At 34.6% G+C, this 27,227-nt stretch overlaps 1 protein-coding gene across 14 annotated transcripts in view; it reads right to left on the bottom strand.

The window, feature by feature from the left end:
* The window catches only part of HDAC9 (histone deacetylase 9), a 974,909-nt gene that overhangs the window by 729,944 nt on the left and 217,738 nt on the right, over positions 1 to 27,227 (bottom strand). For 2 of the 14 annotated variants that reach the window (XM_034668924.1, XM_034668912.1), the window contains exons 2-3: positions 25,303 to 25,420; positions 12,669 to 12,730 (exon numbers count right to left, since the gene is read on the bottom strand). The exons of 7 other annotated variants lie outside the window; for them this stretch is intronic. Coding sequence is in view for 2 of the 7 variants with exons in the window: in XM_034668845.1 (XP_034524736.1) it covers positions 12,669 to 12,730 (62 nt within the window). In the remaining 5 variants the exon portion in view is untranslated. Of the gene's footprint in view, positions 1 to 8,051; positions 8,123 to 12,668; positions 12,731 to 25,302; positions 25,421 to 27,227 lie in introns of those variants that run through there. 5 more of the 14 variants (XM_034668925.1, XM_034668918.1, XM_034668845.1 and 2 more) reach the window with 3 other exon arrangements.

Genomic DNA, 27,227 nt, shown 5'->3' with positions numbered 1-27,227 from the left:
TTAAAATAATTTCTGTTCTTCAATGTCAAAGCTGAAAGACCCTGTCTTAATTACTGCATTTCTCAAACTCCATATAAATAGTCATAATCCCTATATTGCAGCACTACAGTGAGATTAAATAATACAAATAGCACCTAAGATTGTTCCTGGAGTATAGTAACTGCTTAATAAATAATAGCTGATGTTTGAATAGTGTTGTAAGAAGCTGGAAGATGTGTTTGATGTGAACTTAGGCAGGAACTATACAAATTTTAAAAGGACTAAAGAGAAGATGGAGGGAGAAAGTAGATGTTAGGACAGGCTTTGAATCTTGAAAGATGCTAAGGGGTCTCAGGATCTAAATAAATCTCCAAAAGATACCAGTTCAGAACAGCAGATGTTCATAAGGAAAGCTTGGTATACAATACAAATACTTAATTTGGATAATTAAATTATTATCCCTAGAGTAACTAATGAATAAAAATAGTGGTATTAGTAAAAATTAAGCGTTTCTTAGGGCATATATAACTGAATCCTCCCAATAACATGAGTAAGCTATTAAACTTATTTTTTTATTAAAGATTTTTATTTACTTATTTATTTGAGAGAGCACGAGTGAGCAGGGAGAAGGGGCAGAGGGAAAGGGAGAAGCGGACTCCACGCTGAGCAGGGAGCCTTATGCAGGACTTGATCCCAGGACCCTGGGATCCTGACCTGAGCTGAAGGCAGATGCTTAATCAACTGAGCCACCCAGGTACCCGATACTAAACTTATTTTTAAAATGAGAACCTGAGGTTTGGGGAAGTAAAGACAGTACCCCAGATCACATATCTAGCAAGTATGCTCATAGCGAGTCCATAATAAGTGCTCAATAAACATTTCTCAGATGAACATATGAAGCTTTACTTCAAATATATGTCTAAATTATTGACATTGTCTCTACAATTTATTAAACCAGATAAATGTTTTCCAAATTCTTTCAACAATTGAGAATCATCGAGGCACTTATGTTTTCCCCTGTGTCCCACTGCAGGACCCAGAATCTTTTGTGAAGAAGCTTGGAAATCAATAGTTTTAGCAAGTAATTCAAGAGATTGATATGACGTAGAGATCTTGAAAAACACCTCACTGGGTATTTACTGCATAATGGCTCTTTTCTAATCTGTAACTGCCACCTAGCTCTCTTCTAAAAAGTATCAATATATGACCCTTTCAACCCTCCACCCATTTCAAAACCCAATATTTACTCTATTTTGCAAAGATAGAGGGCCCTGAAATACAGGTTTAAAAACTGTTGTGGGGGGGGGGGCGCCTGGGTGGCACAGAGGTTAAGCGTCTGCCTTCGGCTCAGGGCGTGATCCCAGCGTTATGGGATCGAGCCCCACATCAGGCTCTTCCACTATGAGCCTGCTTCTTCCTCTCCCACTCCCTCTGCTTGTGTTCCCTCCCTCGCTGGCTGTCTCTATCTCTGTCGAATAAATAAATAAAATCTTTAAAAAAAAAATAAAAACTGTTGTAAGATATCAACTTTGTCTAAGATCACGTTGGTGATTTTAGCTGAATAGGAATATACACACTATACGTGGGAGTTGTAGTTCTGTTTCCCATTACAGGCTACCTATCCAAGAAAATGTCTAAGGAAGGATTTTCTAGTATTGAAAGTTTTTACACAGACATAATTATGAAAATCATCTGTCCCCTACCCCCCCATCCCACAGGGGCTGGGGATCAAGGTCTCATAGTATCTAGAAACTTTTCTTCATGTTTTCTTTCTTGGTAACATAATTAAGAGTGTTGCTGAAATGAAATGCCCATTTCCTTTACTTTTTGGTAAGAGTGGGAAAACACTCTTCGTTTGGAAAGTCTTCATTATGCTTTAAAAAATACATATTGCTGTGTATTCTGGCAACTGCTGAGTGGAACTGCTCTGCAATGCCGGTAACCAGGACTAGGTTAGACACATTAAAATGGTGAATAACTACTTTTCAAAAGGTTTTGTGTTTTAAAAAGAAATTCTATAAAATATTTATTTGACGTGGTGCACAGAACGAAGAATATTTTTTTTTAAGCTCCCAAAGCCATGGTATGATGTAAAGAAAATGACTGATAGGTATGACATTGTCTCTGTGCCACCAGAGCCTCCCGTGAATGCCACCCTCAGGAATAGGAGAATCTGGGAACACTGTTTAGACCTGGGAAACAAAGTAAAGTGGCAGAGTGGTTATTCTAGTCTCCTTGGACCAAGAAAAATGATTTGAACGGTCATCCTCTGACTCCCAAGCAAGTAATGGGAAACTTCCATCTTCTCTTGCTTTGAGATTTCAGTGACTATTAATGATGAGAGTCACTAATCAAACATACATACCAATGTCTACCATAAGTATAAAAGATAAAAGAGTCTTCCAATCCCATTGACCATTAGCTATTGCAAAGCAGCCACATCCTACAGATCTCAAGATGAAGAAGATTCTGAAAATATGTTTACTAAAAAATGCCATTTCCTGGCCAAATGACTTTTTTTTCTTTTAATGACAATAAAAGAACAATGTAAAAATTACAGCTCTTTCACCTAAAATAAACAGGTCTCAGGAAATATTCATATTCTTCTTTTAGTCCAACACAAATAACAGGAAAAAATTGAAAATGATGTAATTGGAGGTTGTAGCATTCAACAAAAACAAAACTATAGAGGCTAAAAAAGCATGTGACAATATTTGAGATTTAAATTATCCAAATTCTCTCATAAAGAACTACTCATAAAGATGTAATGACAATGGGTGACACTTATTTCAAAGTACTGTCAAATTACTTTGAAATCATCTAGTTCCATTTATTTGTAACATCAAGCTACTAATTTCAAAGGTTTTATGAATTCTTTTAAAATGAAAACAGTTGTTTTCTTTTTTGTGGCACGAGTGCTGCTACCTTAATAAGGAGAAAGAAACTTTCTTCATTGTGAACAAGAACATAACTTTTCTTTAGCAAATGATTTTTAATTAAACTCATTAGATTTAGCATTCAGAAATTCAGAATGTCTTATTTATATTTTCTCAATTAGCATTGGTGTACTCTAGTCTCTCTAGAAAAATGTTAAGAAAAGTGTGTAAAAAACTTAAAACATCTAAAATCACATGGTTGCTGCTATGTTTAGGACGTAAGCATTACTCTACATGAGGCTTTAAGAAAAACAAGACGGAACAATTAACTACAGTCCTTAGAAAAGATTCAACTCTAATGCATGCCAGGGGCCAGCAGGGGGAGTAAAACCGCCAAAATATGGATAAAAGAAAAGAAAAATGTTAAGCAGAGGTACAGGTGGGACAACCTGGAAAGACTCAGTCGCCCAATCAAAGAAGAAAGATAAAAAGATGCTTTAGGGCCTTAACCTAGAGATAAAATGATTTTGAATTATCTATCATCCACCTGGTGAAAAACAAATTCACCTTTTTACATATATTCTGAGAGCCAAATAAACTAACAGAGAATTTCTTCATCAGTTCACTCAGACCTCAAAACCATGTCATCTTTTTTATTTTTTTTTCATCTTCGGTTGATTAATAAAGAGAACAAACTGTCATACTAGCAGATAATCATATACTCTTATTAAACAAGAATTCATTCAACTAACAATTTCCTGAATTCCACTGTGTGGTCAGCTAGGAGAATAATGATTCCTATGTCAATGACCTCTTAATCAGGTATTTGTTCCAGCATATGAGAGAGAATGACGCTTGACATGATCTGCATGAATTAACAACTCTGGAAGTACAGATGAGGGGGTAATTTCTAAAGGCAATGAAAAAGTATACCAGGAAAAATTTTTGGCAAAAGCTAAAATATATTCCATGTTCATAATGTCTAATTTGAAGACATATTATGCATAGGACACAGCATTATCTAGAAGAAAGGAAATCCTGGCCTTTAGAAACACAACAACCCCTTCAGGTCACAGAATTACCAATGCATCTGATTAAAATATTACCTATCAAACCTTTCAGGACCATCTACCACCACCCGAGAGGTGTTTGTTGGCTGCTTATTTCACTCACTAAGGCAGTGAAGGGCTACAAACTTCATCTTCTCTTATTTGCATTAAGATGTAAGGACATCAAAAAAAAAAAAAAAAAGATGTAAGGCCATCAGGTTTTAGCAGAGATGCCAGATCATCCAAATTCTGATTATGCAAACTCTCTGTTGAATGACCTCACGGATTACCCTTTAATAGAAGACATTCTTCATCAAAAACCATATCTTTTTATGGATTTTACTTATCAACCCTCAGAAGTTGGGGAAAGAATTTTTTCAAGTTAAAAAGAGAAAGAGTTTTGCTAGAAAATCTTCAACTGTGCAGTTAACACTGAATTTGATAAACAGTACATTCCCAGTAACAGCCACCAAAATTCCAAGTTAAATCTGTGCCCTTGGAACAACGCCAAAATGCCACAGCATATTTGCACTTTGAACAAATTGCACATTTTTAACTCCTATTTTTTTCTGCCAAAACAAAGGCTCAAATATGCAGATTCTATCCTCTCTAAAAACTTTACAATGGTAATTTTGGATGCAAAGAAAAATGCTTTCAAGACCAACAGAGTGATAGATTGATTTGTAATCTTAGTTTCAATACTACCTGAACTATTTCTGGAAATCATATGTGAAAACAGATACCATGAAATTGTCACTATCATCATCTGGCATTGAAATCAGGCAATTTTATTAGATCTTTCTTTGCTACTTTGCCAATATCCTTAACCTCTCAGCCTCAAATTCATTATTTGTCAGATGGTGATAATAATACCCCAAAGGCTTGTTGAAGGAGTCAATGAGATAATAAATGTGTCTAACCTAGTTCCCACCACATAGTAGCTAATCAATAAATGATACCCCTACCATTATATCCAATTGGGCATTTGCACCTACTGGGTTCAAGACACTAATCATGATTTGCAAAAGGAAAATAATAATTTTTAAAAAGCACTTCTAAGCTTTCACTTATAATCTGAAAAATGTCCTGATTTAGGGCACAATTTTAATGAGAAAACTCTGTTAAGAAAGTGAGTATTTTCTGTCAAATATACCACTCTTCCCCCCAAATAATTACTCATTAAGACCCTACTAAAGGATCATCTTACTGAATTGTCCACTATGGAAGAAATTCCAGTAAAAACAGATATAGTTTGATCAGGATCCAATAGAGTTGAGTTGCTGAAAAAAACTCCCCATGTTATTTCTGGAAATATTTGACTACTTTATTACTTTAATGGGTACCCTATAATAAACATCATTCACTCTTAGTTTTTGATAAAAGAATACTATAATTCATTCTGGTGGAAGTAAATACATATGTAAAGCTAAATTTGTTAGAATAAAAATACTTTTTCCTTAGGGCAATAAAGATTAGTATAGTTAAAATCTATGCTAAAATGGTTGCTCTTTTACTGAATCCAAATAGAGAAGATAAACGAGTCTTCTAACTAGGACCAAATATATTTCTTATGTTTTATCTTTTGCTATCTTTTTTAAAAGAATATATTTTAGGGGTGCTGAGGTGGCTCAGTAGGTTAAGCATCTGCCTTCAGCTCAAGTCATGATCTCAGGGTCCTGGGATCAAGCCCCAAGTTGGGCTCCCTGCTCAGCAGGGAGTCTGCTTCTCCCTCTCCCTCTGCCCCCCAACTCATGCTCACGCGCTCTCTAATTAATAAATAAAATCTTTTTAAAGGAATATATTTTAGTCCTATTCTATTTAAAAACAAAAATATGCAAATATTAGTTTGGATTTTAGTTTTAATTTTGATTTAATGTATAGTTCCTTCTCCTCACTGTCAATATTCTGCAAACAGATACAGCTGAGTTGCATTGACCATATACATTACTGTAGGTAATCTGAATGCTATGATGATCTGAAATGTGCCTAATATTGTTTCCATTAAATTGTTTAATGTATTATAATTTTGCATTAAAAATTTATATACAATAAATTCCCTTGGAGGTTTTAAATAGCAACTTACTAATTACCTTCCTTGCGAAAGGGTCCTAAGACACAAAATATTTACTATTAAATAGCTTCTATATTTCACCTTAGGGAATGCCTAAATGTTTCCCAATGCATAACTTTAGTGACCCAAGCATTTAAAAAACGATGAGTAAGATACCAGAGAGATATGTACATCCCAAGCTGGTGAGTTTGTTTTGGTTAAACAGCCCAGCTTTTTTTTTTTTTTGGGGGGGGGGGAGACAAGATTAAATGTGCATCTCCCTTTACAAGAGAAGATGGTATGCAATTAGAGTACAGAGATGATCCAAATCACAAATAAATGACTTGGGTGAGTTGTTAGTGGGAATCTTTTGTCTGGATAGGGACTTTCGTTTTTAGAAGAATATTTTGAGCACCATATTAAGTGTCCTTGACAAAATTTCTCTCAAGAAGACCCAGCTTACATAGAATATAAATAGTAAGCTTTTTTTAAACAGAAGTAAAAAGTGAATCAAATTAAGTGGACAAGCATTTAAAAATGAGAGACTGTTTTGTGTGATTTGTAACAGAACAGAAATGATAATAAGATGAGTAATTTATTAGAAGCTTTCTATGTGCTTTTTAAATGCTTTACACTGTTATCTCATTGAAATCTCTCAACAGCCTGGAAAATGGGCACAATTATAATTCTAATTTTATAAATGAGGAAACTGAGGCACATAGAGATTGAGAAACTAGGCTTCTTAATTAAAAGGAGAAAAAAATTTAGGACATTATTTTTATGATACAAAAATTACTATGAATCAGAAACTTCCATTTCCTGTCAAGATGAAATAATGGACTCTTCCACCTGAATCAACCAAAAAATGGACAAAATATGTGAAACAATGGTTTTAAAACACTAGAACATCAGTCAACAAAGCACAGTGATCCCTGAGAGATGCAAAATATACAAAGCAGGCCCAAAGATTGCACAGCTTAATGACTTAAACGGCTTTCTGGTAATGGTACAGTGCGTGGAAACCCAGAAAGAACTCAGTAGACTCCCAGAGGCTAAGAGACAAAGCTGAAAGTCTGAGGACAACAAAGTAGAAGCCGTAGACAGAGCTACTCCAGTCATGTCTAATTGGAACCAAAAGGAGAAAAGTTTTTAATAACTCCATTGTGTCCTTGAATGAAGCTCAAGAATACTTAGAGGAATACAAAAAATATTCAGCATTCAAGAAGGTATGTTTAGCATATAATAAAAATTACCAGGTATGCCAGGAAGCAGGAAAATATGACCCCAACTAAGGAGAAAAGTCAACCAAAACAGACTCAAAAATAATAGGTGCCTTAGAATTAACTAAAAAAAACACCATATTCAAACAGTTATGAAACAGTATCCCACCTGTTCAAAACGTTAAGTAATGACACGAAAGATGTTAGAAAGAACCAAATGAAAGTTCTAGAAATGGAAACTACAATGTGTCAGATGAACAATACACTGGATGGGATTAACAGCTGATTAGATATTTCAGGAAAAAAAACGGTTAGTGAACTTGCAGACATAGCAACAGAAACTACCAAAATGAAATACACAAAAAAAGAGAAATTTTTAAAAATATAAGAGGATCATATCATTTCATAGGGCTAAAATACATGTGTTTGAAACTCCCGAATGATGGATGATATTTGAAGAGAAAACGGCCCCCAAAATGTCCATATTTGATGGAAAACATACACTCACAGATCCAATAAACTCAATAAACACAAAGCAGAAGAAACATGAATAAAACTACTCCAAAGAATATTATAATCAAATTGTTCCAAAATGGTAATAGAGAGAATAAAAATTTTAAAAACAGCCTAGGGTACAGGGAGTGGGAGGGTGGGGAGAAGACACACTTTAAGTACAGAGAAACAAAGGTAAGTATTATGACAACATACTTCATGCTAGAAACACTGTAACCAAGAAGATAATAGAACAACATCTTTAAAGTACTGATAGGAAAAAAATATATATATATATGTATGTGTGTATATATACATGGAATTCTATATCCAGCCAAAACATGTTTCAATATTGAAAGTGGAATAAAGACTTCTTCAGACATACAAACTCTGGAAGACGTCATCACCAGCACATTGGTACTTCAAGAAATGCTGAAGTCTTTCACATGTAAGGAAAATGGTATCAGATGGAAAAATTCGATGATCTACACAAAAGAATGAAAAGTACTACATAGAAAAATAGAAATTTTTCTTATTATCTAAATTTCTTTTAAAAATAATTTAATGTTTAAACAAAACTCATAACAATGCAGGATAGGGTTTATAACTAATGTACAAGAAAAATCTATGACAATAATATCACAATGGTCAGGAAGAGGTAAATACAAGTATACTTTTGGTAAATTCTCATACTATACATACAGCAGTATAATATCACTTGAACACAGGCTAAAAAATTAAAGATGTATATTACAAGCTATAAAGTTAAAATAACAGAGTTATTATTATGTTATTTAGTTGTTAACAAAATGAGAAAAAATGGAGTTATTTTTAAAGCTTAATTATTCAAAAATAAGGTACTAAAGAAAGGAAATAAAGAGAATAGGAAAAATAGTAAATAAATAGCAAGATGATAGATTTATACTTAGCCATATCAATAACCACACCTAATGTAAACAGTCAAACACTGCAATTAAAAGGCAAAGATTGCCAGATTGAATACCAAAACAAAGTTCCACTACGCTGTGTTCAAGATATTTATTATAAATATGACACAAATAGGCTAAAAGTGAAAGGATTGAAAAATATATACTAACATTAATCAAGAGACAGCTGTGACAAAAGCAGATTTCAGAGCAAAGAATACTACTAAAGATAAAAATTGTCATTTCATGATAGTGGAATCAATTCATCAATGGGTTATATCAATCTTAAATGTTAATGTACCTAATATCTGAGCTTCTAAATAGAAAAAAAGGCAAATAGAATTTCAAGAAGAAATAGATAAATCCACAATTTTAATAGATTTCAATACTCTTCCCTCGATTGATAGAGTAGATAGAAAAATGAGTAAAAATATACAAGATCTGAATAACACTATCAACAAACTTGAATTTATTAACATTTATAGAAAACTCAACAGTAGAATACACATTTTCTTCAAGTACATGTGAAACATTTGCCTATGAACGCGGTACCATATTTTGTGTCACAAGACAAATCTCAGGACACTTAAAAGGATTCAATTCATACAAGTTATATTCTGACTAAAATGTAATAAATTAGAAATCACTAACATAAAGATATCTGGGAAAATCCTCAAATATTTGGAAAATAAATAAAACACTTACGAATTATCCATGGGGCAAATAATAAATCAAAAGGGAAATTAGAAAGTATTCTGTGACATTAAAAGCAAAGACAACATAAGCTAAAATAAGTAAGTGTGACTGCATCAAATTAAATAGATTCTGCTCAGCAAAGAAAACCACTAAAATAAAAAGGCAACCTATGGAATCTGAGAAAATATTTGTAAACTACATACCTGGTAAGGAGTTAATACCCAAAATATACAAGGAACACATACGATTCAACAGCAAAAACATAAAGAACCCAATTTTTAAATGGGCAAATAGCCTGAATAGACATTTTTCCAAAGAAGACATACAAATGGTCAACAGGTTCATGAAAAAGTGTTCCTCATCACTAATTATTAAGGAAATGCAAATCAAAACCACAATGAGATATCACCTCACACCTGTTAGAATGATCATGATCAAAAGGACAAGAGATAACATATGCTGGTGAATAGGTAAAGGGCAACGCTGTATTCTGTTGTTGGGAATGTAAACTGATAGAGTCATTATGGAAAACAGTATAGAGGTTCCTCAAGAAATTAAAAACAGAACTACCTATGATTCACCAAATGAACCTGAAGGGCATTATGCTAAGTGAAGTAAACCAGAGAAAGACAAATACTACATGGTATTACTTCTATGTGGAGATTAAAAGGGAAAAAAAAAAGACAAACCCATATTAGTTGTTCCCTGGGACTTGAGTCTAGGAGGAGGATAAGGAAAGGGTAAGTACAAACTTTTAGTTTTAAGATATGTTGCAAGATGAATAAGGTATGAGGATCTAATGTGTAACATGGTGACTATAGTTGATAACACATGTCATATAATTGAAATTTGCTAAGAGAATAGAACTTAAATGTTTTCAGGGGAAAATAGAAAGTAAATATACGAGGTGAGGGATGTATTAATTACTTCAATAGGAGGAATTCTTTCTCAACAGATATATATATATGAAATCATCATGGTATACCCTTAAAAAAAAGAAACTATTCTAAACCAAATGAAAATGAAAACACAACACATCAACATCTGTGGAATGTAGCTAAGGCAGTATTAGCAGTATTTAAGAGAAATTTTATAACACTAAATACATATAATTGAAGAGGAGAAAAATCTCACATCAATTACCTCAGCTTCCACAATAAGAAACTAGAAAAAGGGGAACAAATCAAATTCAAAGCAAGTAGAAGAAAGGTAATAATGAAGATCAGAGTGGAAATCAAAGAAACAGAAAACAGAAGGATGATTGAGAATATCAATGAAACCAAAAGCTGATTATTCAAGAAGATTTATAATACTGGTAAACTTCTAGTTAAGCTGATGATGAAAAAAAAGAGAAAAGACATTAATTACTAATATCAGGAATGAAATCTGTGACATCATTACAGATTCTATAAACAAAGGGTAATATGAGAATATTACCAGCAACTTTATGCCTGCACATCTGAAGACCTAGAGAAAGTGGGCAAGTTCCTTGAAAAATACAAACTACCAAATTCAAGAAGAAATGGGTAATGTGAATAACACTGCATCTATTAAAGAATCTGCATTAGTAATTAAATATCTTCCTGTAAAAAAACAAACAAACAAAAACTCCAGGTTTAGGTGGAGTTCACTGTTGAATTCTACCAAATACTTAAAAGAAAAAAAGAATGCCAACCCTCGGCAAACTCTTCCAGAAAACTGAAGACAAGTGACTTTCCTGAAGTAGTCCCAATATGAGACTAGCATTACCCTGATACCAAAATCTGACAAACACATTACAAGAAAAGAAAAATACAGGGCGCCTGGGTGACTCAGCTGCCTAAGTGCCTGCCTTCGGCTCAGGTCATGATCCCTGAGTCCTGGGACTGACTCTAGCAACAGGCTCCCTGCTCAGTGGGGAGTCTGCTTCTCCCTCTGCCCCTTCCCTATAGTTGTGCTCCCCCCCCCGCCTGCAGAAATAAATAAAATCTTAAAAAAAAAAAAAAAAGAAAATTACAGGCCAATATTCCTCAAATAGAATCCATCAATATATAAAAAGTAGCATAAACCCTGACCAAGTGGGATTTACCTCAATAATGCAAGATTGGTTTACCATCTGAAAAGCAATTAATGAAAGATACCATATTAATAAATGACAAAACCACATAATCATCTCAAGAGAAGCAGAAAAATGCTAAATCAATTCTTGATGAGCTATGTGGAAACAGGTGCAAATTCTGAATGTACCTAACAGTATGTGCTATTCATACTGTCAAATATTTATTAAGGATCTATGCACTGGAGCCTAATTCTTGGCTCAGAAAACATTAGGAAAAAAGAGATAAACCCTAGCTTCAGTACAGCTTATATCTTTGTAATTGTTGTCATTATCATTGTAACATCATCATCATTCCTTTTACTCTGTTCAGATCCCTCTATGAATAGTAATGGCACTCTACCACACGCTTCAACTTGCCAACATAGTAAGTTGCTATTGCATATCCAATTGATTTTACATACATACTTTGTCTCATCAGAGGCTTATGCACATTCTGTTTCTAATTTCTTAGACCTGAATACCTTAAATACAATAATTTTCTATTTCCCTTCTTGTTTAAATAAAATAAAGGTGCTCATCTCCATGGTAGTTCTAGATAAGAAAACAATAATGAAAAATAATAATCCCTTACACTTGCATAGTGCTTTACACTTTTCAAAGCGTTTTCATATTGACTATATCATGATCTCATCTGAAAAATTCTGTGAGGTCACTAGAGAGAGTAAGCAATCTCTTTATTTCATAGATGAGAAAACTGAGACCCAGAGACGTTAAGTAAATATCCATAATTCACAGCTATGTAATTTTCTCACATAGATGCTATTCTTCCATTTCCTTTAAGTTTCAGAAAGAGCAATGGTTTCATAAATATGCATTATCTTTCTTGAATATAGTGGCACATGTCCAATTTCCTAAACAGGCTCCTTCAAATAGACCCAATATGGTTTTGCCGACTCGGCTACTACGCTCTTTATCCAGTAGTAATCAAGTCCACTGTGGAACATACACACTCCTCAAGTCTCACACTATTACAAGATGACCAGACCAGCTAAAGATGAGTAAGGGGCCCTGTGAGGAAAATTCTAGATCAGGGAAATAAGAATTCACATTATTTTAATGGTAGAATCCAAAATACAAATGATATTAATTACACTTCCACAAAATCATCTGTAATAATAAATTATCCTTACTGAAAGCATATTTTGAAGTTTTATATAGGACTGTTAAAAAAAAATAACCTGTTTTTAAAGCTCCGTATCAACCAGAAAAATAATCATCTCAATCAATTTATTTAACAAAGGTGAACTCAGAGTGCTAAAAAGTATTTTGGAAATTCTTTTACCCAATTTCAGTAGAACTGGCTCTGCACAGCTGACAGGAAGAAATGAAGAAAGGTTTCCTCTTCTATAAATAAAATACAGAAGTATGAGAAGGAGGGGGGCATTTGAAGTTGGTTAATTTGCTGTTCCTCTTTTAAAAATCACTAAATTGAATGTGAAAATAATTCAATATACTAAGTTGTTCATGGATTTCTCCAAATGATTGCAAATCTCTGGAAAACAACCTTACTCCGTTACTATTTCTGCAATAAATTATATACATTACAAAATAATGTCATTGGAGAAAAACCAACAAAAGCATTAAGAGATTATGTTTCTAGGCACATGCAGAGCTCATTTTACTTTAATTATACAGTTCTTTAATTTGGTAATTATAAAATATTCCCTGACAAAATTAGTTTTAGTTACAAACTTAGGCATGTAAATTTCATAGAGCCACCACTTTTTCTGACACACTGTCAGAATGTCACAGTTTTTAAATAATGACAGTACGTGGTATGGCACCACTACTTTTTAAAGAAATACATCCACAAGAACTTAATGTTCAGTTGGCTTCCTCAAAAGAAAACAGATGAGGAATAAATAGTGGCAATAGTTTGCCTGCTTATGAAACATTAAATTAACAGAAAAACATTTCAAATTTCACTCATCATCAGGCCTACCATGTATATCAATACCCACCTCAACTTGAAGAGTGACATTTTAGAACTATTTAACATGAAATTAAGCTAGCAATTATCATCGACTCTTTCTCAAATGGCTAGAATTGCAACCAAATTTCCATCAGTTTTATTCCTTAAGGTATAGAGAGAAGGAAGCATATATTCATAACGAAAAGTGCCTATGTTAAAGTGAAGATATTGTTATTTACATTATTAAATATTAAATATTATTTACATTATTAAATATTAAATATTGTTAATGTTACACTAACAAGCTTCTGTTTACAGAATTCACTGCACAGCCCCTTGTTTGTTGAGCTGTACTTATATATGTGGCTACGTTTGCATTGGTGTTTCAATGGGAACACATGAGAAGTAAAAAAGAAAAGTTAAGATACAACAAATGGGTCATCAAAATCAGATAAGCATCTCATGGGGAAGTCAAAATGAGGCTATACCAAAATATTAATATTAATAATAGTTATTTGATCATGATATAATATGCGCTGTGTGAAATTAATATTCCCATTTTTCAGATGGAGAAACTGAAGCACAAGAGGTTAAAACATTTGTCCAAGGTCCTATAGCTAGCAAATGAGTGAAAATCTGATCCCCGGCATGCTGACTAGAGATGAATCCCTGATTCTCCTAAGGAAAATGATTATTTTGAACTCTATATTTTCATAATTACATAATTTATGTAATTCCTATGAACAATAAAATATAAACAAGTGAAACAACTGCAAGCCACAAAATGTTTGTGTGGCTGAAAAGCTTTCTGAATTATACTGTTTCATGAATGACTGACATTTGTCCCTTATATTTGGTTTAGTCTCCCAAACATAAAATTCTCTACCCCACCACTGCATCCGGCATGATCCCTTCCCCACTCATCTCTTCTGCTGATAGAGAGGAAAAGTAATGATTTGGAATCATCCTACATACAGCGTGCCTCATAGTCCTGCCCTTTTCTTCACTTTCTTCTGTGAGGGATTCTAAGCATTCTTAGAGAGACCAGCAGCTCAGCGCTTATCCCCACCCCTTCCCTGAGAATAAGTCTAATTTCCCTATTAATCTCTTCCATAATGTTCTTCCTGTATTTTTAAAATTAACATCTCTCATTCTCACACTTTTCCTCCTCTACTGCCCAGTAGATTCTTGGAGGCTAAGGAATTAAAAACGGGACCACAGACTTCTGCAATGGACCAGGCTTAGCAGCAAATCCATCTGTATCAAGAATTTCATGGGCCTGGTCTGACCTTGGAACATGTTCCTAAGCAATCCAGGATGAATCAGGAGGTGGGATCTCTCAGTGTCAGTCCTCCCAGCCAAAGAAGACTAGAAACCTGGTGGCATAAAGACTGTGCAGGGCTAAGAAATGGAAAGAGTCAAAATGAACAGAGTCCAAGGGAAAAAAAGGAAGAGAGACTGACTGAGTCTAAAGCAAAGAAAAAGAATTTATGGTAGAACAAAGACAGTATCCTTTTCTTGTATAATTGATGTAATATATTGCTTCTCTCTGAGATTATTGTTAAATTGTTCTAAATTTTCTTCTGTTCCCTGTATCCTTTCCTTTTTTCTTTTCCTTCTTTCGTTCTCTCGCTTCCTCCCTTTTTTTCTTTTTTCTTTTCTTTTCCTTTTCTTTTCTTTCTTTTTCTTTCTTTCTTTTCTTCTTTTTGAGAACCTGAATTTCTCTCTTTAAAGTTCAAACTTCTTCTGAAAGATCAGGCCTTCAGGCCTGTAAGTGAGAAATAGGTTGACAAGTATGTAGACTCGCACTTAATCCCCTGTTTATCAATCCGATTCCCCACCTCCAGCTTCCCATATCCCAGGTGTCCCAATGTCTCAAAATTCTGTGGATTAATTTCTTCAAATAGTCAACTTCTCTAGCCCTATTGGGCAAGAAGAAAGGTAGTCTGCTAACTGTAGAGTGGTGGGGCAAAGAAGGGAGACATGATCTGGTGACTGACTGATACTTAAATAAACTTTCAACCAACCATTATATACAGTCATTAGCCTCATCCCCACCTGTAATCCCTGGATCCTTTTGAGTTTAGGGGAACAAAATATCTTGCTTCTCAATGTCACTCTCCCTGTAGACACAGAGTTTGAGTTTCCTCCGTGGTTTTAAGGTAGCCCTCTTCCCATGTTCCAGAAATATGTTGGTATCCCTTCTCTGTAATTATTTCCCTCTCCTACTGACTGTCTCCTATGAGTTTATACTTTTAAATGTTTATTGTTACTTTCATGGAGTTTCTGGAAATAATAGAGATAATTGCATGTTTTCACTAATATACTTGAAAAACTCTGATATTTTGAAAAAGTAATCACCACCAATGACCTTTAATATATCATCAAATATAAGAATACCCTCATTTTGGCAAGAATGACTGAAGTATATTTTCTTACACAATGAAGGTTATTTTATGTCTAGTTTATTAATATTTTCCCCTAGGAATAGGAATTGACTTTTCATGCTTTTTATCCGTTTCTAGTGATATTTTTTCTTTTGATATATTTCTGTAATTAATTATTAATGAATTCTTGACACTAAGTCACCTCTTGGCTGAGGTGAATTATTCTTTTAAGATACTGCTAAATTTAATTTGTTATATTTTACCTAGACTTTTTGCCTATACATCCATAATAGGGATTGTTGTATAGATATATATTTGTGATATTTTCTGCTAAGTTTTAGATTCAGGATTATGTGACTTTCAAAAATATTAATTGGGACACTTTCTATAAATTTCTATTTCAGCAAATAAGAATTTACTTCTTAAAAATTTGAAAAGCTTACTGGTATGAACATTTTGAAATATTGCAGTTTTTTACTCCAAAATTATAAGTAGTCAGCCGCTAAAATTTTGCCTATCAAGTTTCATAGAGAATCAGCTTAGAAGTTCTATTTTTATTAAAATTTCTATTTCATTTCAACTTCTTTATTCCCATTTTTAAAATAACTTTGTTTTACACTTTTTCTGAGTCAAATTTCTAAAGATTTTTAAATTATCATTATTATTTTCAAGATTTTATTTTATTTATTTATTTGGGAGGGGGGAGAGAGAGAGCACAGAGGGAGAGTCAAAGGGAGAAGCTCAGCAGAGAGCCCGATGAGGGACTCCATCCCAGGGCCCTGAGATCATAACCTGAGCCAAAGGCAGGCACTTCCCAGGTGCTCCTAAATTATTATTTTTAAGAACTAGCTTTTGGATATATGAACACCACCTTTCATGGTTTCTTTAAATTTTGTTTTTTATCTCATCTAATTCCCCTTAATATTGTTATGTTTAAATTTTATATTTTAAAAAATATCTTATGTTGCGTTTTATTTTTTGTAGTTTAAAATGAAATAATTTACCACCATATATTCGCCTGTGAATGCGGCTTTGCTAAACTTCAGGAGGGCTTTTTTCCTCCTAAATAGTGTTCTTATTTTCTAAATGACTCATAACTGCAGTTTTAATTGCCTCTGACCCAATAGTTTTGAATGGCTTATTCCTTCCAAGTAATTATCTGTGTTACAGCTTTTTGTTAATAATTTCTGGTTTTATTATATTATAATCAGAGAATATGGTCTATCTTTTGGCACACAACTTAACTCCTAACAGTACAAGGAACTAAATTTGGCATGATAAATAGACTTCTCACTTCAAGTAAATACTTTTAATCAGGATCTTTATATAAGTTTGTCTTTTCACAATAGATGTTTTATCAAAGGGTCTTCTAACTTCTGAAATACAGTCTTTCTCAGTGTTTAATAAGGTGCTTGTTGATTTCTTTGCCCCTAACAAAATTATTAGCTCATGGTTTAATTGTACATGAAAAGGAATAACTTCCTCTAGTTCCGTCACGAAAGACAAGCCAAAATGAGAAGTGGTGCTTTCAACCACTTAAATAACCACCATCTTGAATTTAAAAAAGAATATTTTACAGATGAATTAATGGAAATCTACAAAGACTTATTGACTTGCCTACCATTTCACATCTAGTACAGAGTAGCCAGGGCAGAATAATTTTTTTTTTTTTTTATTCTTCTGCCATAGTCCCCTTCCTATGTGCTCTCTCCTTTTATTGGCCCAATTATGGAATGTATTCACAAATCTTATGTATCTCTCATTAATTTGATTAAAACAATTATATGCTAGAAGAGAAGCAAAAATTAAGTTTAAGGGACTAGGGAGGGGTGCCTGGGTGGCTCACTCAGTTAAGCGGCTGCCTTCAGCTCAGGTCATGATCCTAGGGTCCTGGGATCAAGCCCGGCATTGGGATCCCTGCTCAGCGGGGAATCTGCTTCTTCCTCTGCCTCTCCCCCTTTGCTCGTGCTCTCTCTCTCTCTCAAATAAATAAACAAAATCTTTTAAAAAAAATAAGGGACTAGGAAGAGAATTTTAGAATTTTACACTTAAACACAGCTACAAATTGCAGACTTGTGAAAAAAAGTCATCTTTAAGATGGGACAAGGAAAGCATCTCAGGGGAACTCTGGTTACACAGGCCATTTTATAATATTTACTGGTCAGTCTTGTCTCCACCAGAATATTTTAGTCCTTAGTTTGAAATGTTTAAGTGAGGAAATAATCAGAAAAACTATTTCATATCTGTATAAAGTTCCCTCTCCTCTCCTAGAAAGAATTTTAATTAGAACTCCAGAGAAAATAACTGGCACTATTTTTAAACATGCCTAAACTTTTAAATGTCTGGCAAATGTGGTCATGGGAGGTGTACTGAGCCTGACAGAAGTTTAATGTGTGGGTTCCAGTCCTGGCTCTGTGACCTTAGCATGTGTGACTTAGCTCTGTGACTCTAGATGTTTCTCTAGACCTCCTTTTCCTGAGAAGCTGTGCAGAGATGGTCCCTACCATATCCTTGAACTCAATTTTTGTGAAACCTAGATTTGCAAATGATATTGTCCTTTATTTCAGGTAATATTTATTCAGAATGTATCCAGTGTCAGAAAACAGCACCAGGTAATAGATTATAGCATGAGAAAGGGTAGTTACAGTCCCTACCTACAACAAACGTACAGTCAGTCACTTATTTCTTCACTTCCAATAGGATGACTACATTATTATATTTAAAATAGTTATTATGCTAATATGTTTCTCTGGTGCATGCAACAGGCATTTTGTAGTTTCTCTGAGAATTAAAGGTGATTTAAAAAAGAAAAAGCTAAATATTTATTTCTGTTATAGTCTGCAAACTAGCATAGGTTCAGAAAGTTACATTTTACCACACACCTAACAAAAGGTGATGCTATATGCCTCAGCTCCATTTTTGCCTGTGGCTGTCAGAGCTATTTTAAGTTTTAACTGAAAATATGTATTTCCTAAAAATAAGTTAACTGAACATATTGCCTTTTCTTTTCGTTAAAAAAACCAACTTTCTATTATGCCAATAATGTCAGAGATTAATAACAAAAGTAAAAGATAATTAAGCAGGGACATTAAAAATAAATGGAATTCAAAATGTATTGCATGCTTGATTGTAGGACTAAAATTAAACAACTAATCTGAATATGACTGATGGGAATGTTGCTGAAGGAACAATTAATACAGTGCAACTCTGATAGGTTCAATCAGGGTAGTTCTCTTCTTATTTTCCATTTGCCTTTTGTTATTTATACCTGAAATGCAAAATCATATGATCGGTTTCTCACCTCTGCTTATGGTTGTGGTGACAGGGAAATCAATTGTTAATTGGTCAGCTCAAACTGTACTCATTTACTTATTACGTTTGTGTCTCTTCCTCCTTGATCTTAAATTTCCTTATGATCTCCTCAGGATTATTTGTTTTATGTGAGTAAAACCAGGATGCCACAGTGCTAAACTTACTGCTTTGCCATTTGTTTCAGATTATTCTTCCTACATGCTCCAATTTGCATAACTTTATTGTTTTGTGGATTCTAAGCTTGTGAATTTATTACCAAGGCACCTGCCAGTGTTACTGTATTTAAGGAACTGTCAGCAGTTTCTATTTTGGGGTTCTAAGTTGGCTACAAAAACTCACTCTGGGCTGAATTTTGGCGTGTGTTACAGGGTAGCAAACGAAGAGGGATTTATTTTTAGAAAAGGGGGAGAGAGTGGTGGGGAAATAGTTTTTTGCTTTTTTTTTTTTGAGGTATAGAAATATAAAATAGAAAACAGAAGTTGGTGGTTTCAGAAGTATTCTGAAAGCTTAATCCTCTTTGATTTTTCTGAAGTTGGTTAGGTACCTTTTCCAACCCATTAGGCTACACTGCAGACTCATGCCTTGAGGGATTATGGGGAAACATTAGAATTATCTTTTCTATTTACAGGCAAAATACCTTGTGTATGCCTTAATTTTAACAATGGGACAGCAGCTTTAGGGGGAAAAAATCACCATTTAGTGAAGACTAGACTAGAACCAACAAGTTTCAGATTCCTGACAAAAGACTAAGCATCTGAAGTATGACCTTCAATTGTGTCAAAAGGAGGTTCTTCCTACCCTTCTCCCCTCCTGCAACCCATCAGCACTATCAGCACAAAGAGCTTCACTAAATTGGGAAGAAGCAGGGATGCTCTGAGTTTCATCTAGTTTGAAGCTTTGTCTCTGGAAAGTCTTCACAATCTAAACCTTTATTTGGCAAGCAAAAAAAAGAAAAAAAAATCCCAAGATCCATCAGCATATCTGGAACTTTTGCAGAATAATATAATCAGAAAGTTTCTTTTTCCAAAGCATTGAGGCACAGAAGATAAGTATCATGCCCTTCCTCTTATCCACACACATGTGAAAGACTATAGGCATACACATCTTAGAATTTGCCAATAAACTATAGTTTATACTTTATACCTAATGTATCTTAGACATAAAATCTGTACTATTTCCGAGGTAAAACGAATAAGAATCTTATAGCTAGCCAGATGGTAGTATCAATTAAAAAATGTCTCTTGAGCACCTTTTGGGGCAAGGCACTAAGCTAGAGAGTTGGGTTAGTAAGGAATATAAAACTCTGGGGCAGGGATGAAAGTATAATGTGAAATGAAGAAAAGAAGGGGAAGTCTATGAAAGACATAATCTGCATCCAAACACTGCTTATGGGAAGTATACTCTGGTCCGCAAGTTTGAGCAAGATGGACCCTCTGGCAGGTGCATCACTATTGTGAAACTGGAGACACTGAAATAATCAGAGACTAACATCAAACACTGAATCATACAATTCATTCCATTCTCTCTTCAGAACTTACTCGCCAAGTAGCCTTTCAGTTATAATTTGATTTTTCCCTGTAGAGTAACTTTCATGAGTCAGCATCAAGTAGGCTCACATGTGCATTCTAAATCATCTGGAGCAAAGAATTCTTGTGATAAACCAATATATTTGGAGTTATACATTAATATCTTGTGAGTTCGGTTAATGAAAGCCTGTCCCTATATGAGAGTTCTAGTCCCAATATGCTAACCAAATAAGTGCCTAGATCTCCATTGCTAAGATCCACACCCCTTAGGTCTAAGGTCTATGAGTCCAGTCCTGACACATGACAGGAGCTTAATGAATGAGTAAAGGTGGTGGAATGCTGTAAAAGGCCCTGGAGGGGGTAGCCTGGCCTCTCCTGGTAGCCCACTTCAATTACTATGTAGTTTTTTCTCCAATTTCAACAGGAACTAAAAAGTTCAAAGAGAAAAACAGTTGTGGTTTGAATTTTTACAATTTCATTTTATTTTAATGAACTCAAAAAATAAATGAGCTAAAGCAAAAAAGCTTCTAAAACATACCTCATTTCCACTCTGATGTTTCCAGTCTCATAAATACTGCTTAAATAAATATCCTTTAAACCATGTTAGATTTTTTTCCCCTATTTCTGTGGCAGCCTATTGCTGAAAGATACCTTAGCACAACCTCCTCTTTTACAAAGGAGCAAACTGATGTGATTATTTCATCTAATCCTATAACAATAAAAAAAGGAAATAAGTACCAAAAGTAGATTAAAATAACCAAGAAGTTGTTCCTCACTAATTAAAATCAGGAAGTTTGGTTAGTTTGATGTTATTAGGAAACAAAAATTTATTTCAGAGTAACTCATATGTATTTTTTGCTGTTTATCCAACTTTAGTTGGTATAGGCTTTTCAAGTTTATCCTCAATTTTCTGGTTATTAATAGTTTTAATTAGCTTTTTCACATTTATGGGATGATAATAAAAACAGCAAGTTCTTCAGAAATATGTGTTTTTCTTTTAGTTTTTGTTTTCTTAAGCATAAAAATTTGCACCCCAAGAGTGAAGTGCTGCCTATTTCATGTTTTTCTTTGTTATTGTTTTAATTAGTATAACATTCCGTGTTTTGGTTTTTAGTATCAAGTTTAACTGTATGCAACTGCCATATCTGTAGGCCAACAGTGCTCAAATATCAGCAATTTCATATGGCCCCAACTAATATTTACTTAAAAATGTAGTTTTTACTGAAAATTAGTCATAGGATAACATTATATTTTCTGGCCAATTATATCTAGTTTTTTTTTGTTTTTTTTTAAAGTAGGCTCCATACCCAGCACAGAGCCCAACACAGGGCTTGAACTCACAACCCTGAGATCAAGACCTGAGCTGAGATCAAGGGTTGGTTGCTTAACCAAAGGAGCCACCAGGCACCCCTATATCTAGTTTCTGATATGTAAACCAAAAATAAAATATTTCAGTAAGAGAGTTAAATTTAATTCATAGCAAAGAACTCTGCTTATCCTAAAAAATAAGTTGATTTCCCTAAAAACAACTACTTGTAATCATATAAGCACTCTACATACTAATCAATTAAAAGTGAAAAAGAGATGTTTCCTTACTAAAGTCCAATAAATACTATGTCAAATGTAAAATGAGATCAAATAAAAATCAATGTAAGAATTCATTTATAATAACTTGTCACATATCTCTATGGTGTTTAAAGGTCATTGACACATGGGGAAAGGGAGGGGGGAGTCCCTCTACTCTTAATTGCTTTTATAGATACCTTGAGGTACTGTAAATCATAAAAGGGTAAAATGATGGAAAATAGGGCACTGAGGAGAAAGATGTTTGTTTACCTCAATGACCGGCATGAAAATCATTCAATTAACAACCTAATATCAGCTGTCCCCTGGATTCCACCTGTGAAGACTTCAGATTTCTCCATACTTTCCGCACTCTACAGAAGGCAATGTAACTAGAAATAAGTGACTTTCAAAGATGGACTTACATAAAAGAACACAGCGTGTATAGTATACAACTCATAACTAGACCTTCTTACAGAATTTTTTAAAATCTTAACAGTTTAAAAGTGCTGAGAAATCCAAAATATATATTCATTTTGGTGACAGACCACATGCATTGTGAACAAGCTCCTCTTCTTAATCAGGCCCTTTGTTCCAGGTACCAAAAATGAGCCAGCATATTTTACTGTTTGTGACAAAACCAGAAATATATAAATGATAAAGAGAAATTGAGAACTCCTAGTTAGCTCCTAAAGAGAACATGACATATCCACTACATTTGCATAAAATAGCTGAGAAAATAATATAACTGCTTCTCAATATCTGTTATCTAAATTATACCTCTGGGGTGCCTGCGTGGCTCAGCTGGTTAAGCGTCTGACTCTCGATTTCGACTCAGGTCATGACCTCAGCGTTGTGAGATCTAGCTTCATGTCAGGCTCTCTGCTCAAGGCAGTCTTCTTGTCCCTCTGCCTTTGCTCCTCCCTCACTAGCTCGCTCTTTTTCTCTCTCTCAAATAAATCAAATCTTGAAAAAATAAAAATAAATAAATTATACGTCCTTCAAGATTTCCTTGTCCAAAACAATTTTTTAAAAATCCTAAGGGGCATCTGGGTGGCTCAGTCGGTTAAGCAACCTGCTCTTGATTTCAGTTCAGGTCATGATCTAGGGCTCTGTGGTCAGTGGGGAGTGTGCTTAGGATTCTCTCCCTCTGCTCCTCCCCGTTTGTGCTCTCTCTCTCTTTCTCAAGTAAATAAATAAATCCTTTTTTTAAAAAATCCTAAGAATATTGTCATTTGTAAGACAAATACATTCTTTCAGGTAATTTACTGAAATATACATTATTTGAAAAATGGAAATAGGAATATTCAATTTGAAGTTTTGAAAAGTAAAACCAAAACCATTATGCCAGACAAAGATACAATTTGAAATAAGACAACAGGACTTTATGTTTACTAATAACAAACACAATATTAAATAAAATTAACCATGAACAATTTCAGTTCTATGTCAGAATCTCACTGGCTGAATTTGTTACCTGAAAACTGTTTTCACTATTTACAACATCTGTGTCCTGAGAATAAAGCTCAGCTAAATTTATTTACTTTTGTCAAGCATCATTAGTTATAGCCAGTGACAAAACCAATTAAACATTTATTTTGAATGATTTTTTTTGCCTATATTACACTAGGTCATGAGGATTTTACCACAAACTGAAGTTACATATCCCCAATCTTGAAAATTTCTATGTACTCATTTTTTTTCTTTTATTAAGCTTTTCATTTTAATTCCCGTATAGTTAACATACAGTGTTATATTAGTTTCAAGTGTACAATATAGTGATTTAACAATGTATTTAACAAATACATCATCACTCAGTGCTCATCATAAGTGTACTCTGAATCCCCTTCACCTACTTCACCCATCCCCCCCCACCTCTCCTCTGATGTGCTTTATTTTAAATGAGTATCCTCATCAGTTAAAGTAACTATTTTTTTCAACAAGAACATTTTTTACTTGATGCATACTTCAGGATGCATAGTTATGAAAGATACATACAAAACATTCCATCCAAGAAAAACAGAATACACATTTTCCTCAAGTACTCACAGTAGAATCTCCTAGTTAAATCACATGACAGGAGACATAACAAATATTGCAAATTTAAGAAGACTGAAATCCTACCAAGTATATTTTCCAACCACGATGGTACCAAACTAAAGATCAACAATAACACAAAGCTGGACAATCTGCAATGTAAATATTTAATATTTAAATATGTCAATATTAAATAACACACTACTGCACAAGCAGTGGGCCAAATGAGAAATCAAACGGCAAATCAAAATATGTCTCAAAACAAAAGAAAAAGAAAACACAATATTCCAAAACCTATAGGACGCAGCAAAGCAGATGTTAGAATTCAATTTATGCTATAAATGCTTGTATTAAAAAAAAAAGTTCAAATAAACAACTTCGTATTTACACCACAAGGAACCAAAAAGAAGAAGAAGAAAAAGAAGAAGAAACAACTTAGCTGAAATTTAGCAGAGGAAACAAATAACCAAGGGGGAAAAACAGCAAAATACTTGTGCCGTAAACTCAAATAAAATGCAATGATATCTATAATATTTCTGAAACAGTCTTCCAATTCAAAGCTATCATCAGCTTCTGCATAAACTGAATCATTGTCTGTCATGGAAATTATCTGTCTTAACTTTTACTCTGTATCTCCTTTAGAATGTTTTTTGGTTTGGGGGTTTTTTTTTTAAGGTGGCAACAGTAGAATCATGGGTCCGGTTTCTCTTAAAACCCACACACACACATCTCTGTCTCAGATATACTAAGTGATGCCAGTCTCTTGCTAGATTTTAATAATCTCTTTAATTCATTTTGCTGCTAAAACGTCCAACAATATGAAGTACATTGTAATGATTATACAGAGTTTACTGATGTTCGTTCACTAAATTGCTTTATTTCTGGCTGTTCTGGTAACTTGCAATGGTACACTTGACAAGATGAAATCAGTACTAGTTAAAGAAGAATAATTAATAGCTCAATGTTTTGTTTGTATTGTCAACAGGGGGAAACTGTAGGCCATTTCTTTGTTTTAATCACCGCTTTTAAATTCACAAAGTAGAGTTTTGTTTTCAAAAGTGCTGGGAGCCAAGAATTAAGGTAATGGGTACTCTTTCCATTCACATGCTTTGTCTTGATCTTTCTCTGAGGACTCTCTTTCATCTCATAGACTTAAAATTACTGGGTCATTTTTATTACCTTATGGTATTTCTTGTTCCTTTTCTGTCAGGCAACGACTCAACTTGTATGTGTAGGTCAGTTGCCCCCAGTTTAGCTCTGCACTTAAATACATGTTAAGCTCTGCAGTTGACAGCACCTGGAGGATAGCAGGAAAGCAGGAGGGTTCATTGCAGCTTTAAAAACTTTCAGACTTTATCAGTCAGAAAAGAAACTTTATACTATTTTCAATTTGAGCTTAAAACAATCTGTGGTATTTTAGCATTTGGCGTGGATGTCTCATGTCACTTATCACATTATACCCTGCATTATAATTATTTCTGTAAATACTAAAGTTGTTTTAGGGACCTCTAAGCTCCATAAGGGCAAGAGCTGTTTCTTATTCATCTTTTTATGCTTTACAAAAAAGCTCCTCAAATTTAATGTGCACACAAATCACCTGGGAATCTCACTGGAATGCAGATTTTGTTCAGCAGTTTTGGGATGGGGCCTGAAGCATTGTAATTCTGACCAACTACCAGGTTTGCTGACCCTGCTGACCTGAAAACCACACTGTGAGTAGGCAGAGCATACAGGACCCAATATAAGCCATGAACCATTCAAGGTATTTCTTTCAATTCTCTTTGAGAGAAATACCTAGTTAGCTTTGGTAGAAAGTTAACATTATTGAGTGCCAACAATGTGCCAAATACAGTTGATAACTCTCACATCCCTAGAAAGTAAGTACGATTTTATCTCCATTTTTCAGGTAGGGAAATTGATGCACAAAGAGGTGAGGTAATTGCCAAAGTAACTGAACCCACCTCTACCTGACTGAACTGCCTCAGCTCTTAATCACATCATGTTTCCTCTTAGCATCTCATAGCCATAATAAATGAGGTCGCCTGGGACACACTTTCTCCCCTTCTCTCTCAGAGAAAATCTCCCATCCTTCTAGGCCTGGCAGGGTGCCATTTCTCTGACTTCCCTCCATTGTATGTAATTTCCCCACTTCCCTTGAGGTTCCCTAGTTATTTGTTCACCCTCCTACTGTAGCACTTGTGAAAGAGTATTACAGTTATCTGAGAGGGGTCCTCTGATCTTCCCTGCCAAGTGTCAAAAGCTTGAGAGTTGGAATTTGGTCTTATTCATTGGTGATACCCCAAAAGTTAGAGCATGGGAGCTTTTATTTTTTTTTAATTTTTTTTAAGATTGTATTTATTTATTTGAGAGAGTGAGCAAGCAAGCAAGAGAGCATGACCAAGGGGAAGAGGAGAGGGAGAAGAGACTCCCCACTGAGCAGGGAGCCGGACGCAGGGCTCAATCCTGGGACCCTGGGATCACGACCTGAGCCAAAGGCAAATGCTTAACCCCTTAACACAATGTCCACACACCACTCTCAGGGATTCAAATTTTTCTGGTCTGGGTTAGAGCCTAGGCATCAGCATGCTTGTGAAACTCCCCAGGAGAGTCTAATGGGCTGCAGGTGAGAATCCCGGACAGTGAGCCTCAAAGGACATAATGAGGGCTAGGACGTTCACTCTGAGGGAAGCGGATATACTTCAAAGGGTTTTGACAAGCTCCCTCTGGCTTATGTGTTGAGAACAGTCAACAGGGGGACAAGGCCCAAAGCCAAGAGTTGGGATATCAAGTAAGAGGCCACTGTAATAATCTGGCTAGGAGAAAGGCATCGTCAAGACCGGGGGAATGTCAATGGAGGTGAAGAGAAATAGTCATAGGTCTAGATATTTTTTCCAAGGTAGAGCCAATATGAATTTAAGACAAACTATATGTGGGTCTGGGAGATAGAAATGGTTGAAGGATAATTCCAAAGTTTGGGTACTGAACAACTAGAAGACGTGGTTTGCTATTTACTAAGAGACTTTCCAAGGGATAAGTAACAGGTGTACATTTGCCACTATTCATTCCAGAAGAGGGCCAACCATCTCTGAGGTCAGTATTATAAT

This window comes from Ailuropoda melanoleuca, chromosome 1 (assembly GCF_002007445.2).
Source record: "Ailuropoda melanoleuca isolate Jingjing chromosome 1, ASM200744v2, whole genome shotgun sequence".
In the NCBI taxonomy this organism is placed as follows: Eukaryota; Metazoa; Chordata; class Mammalia; order Carnivora; family Ursidae; genus Ailuropoda; species Ailuropoda melanoleuca.
The sequence above is the reverse complement of the archived record's forward strand: the minus strand, read 5'-3'. Positions and strand labels throughout refer to the sequence as shown.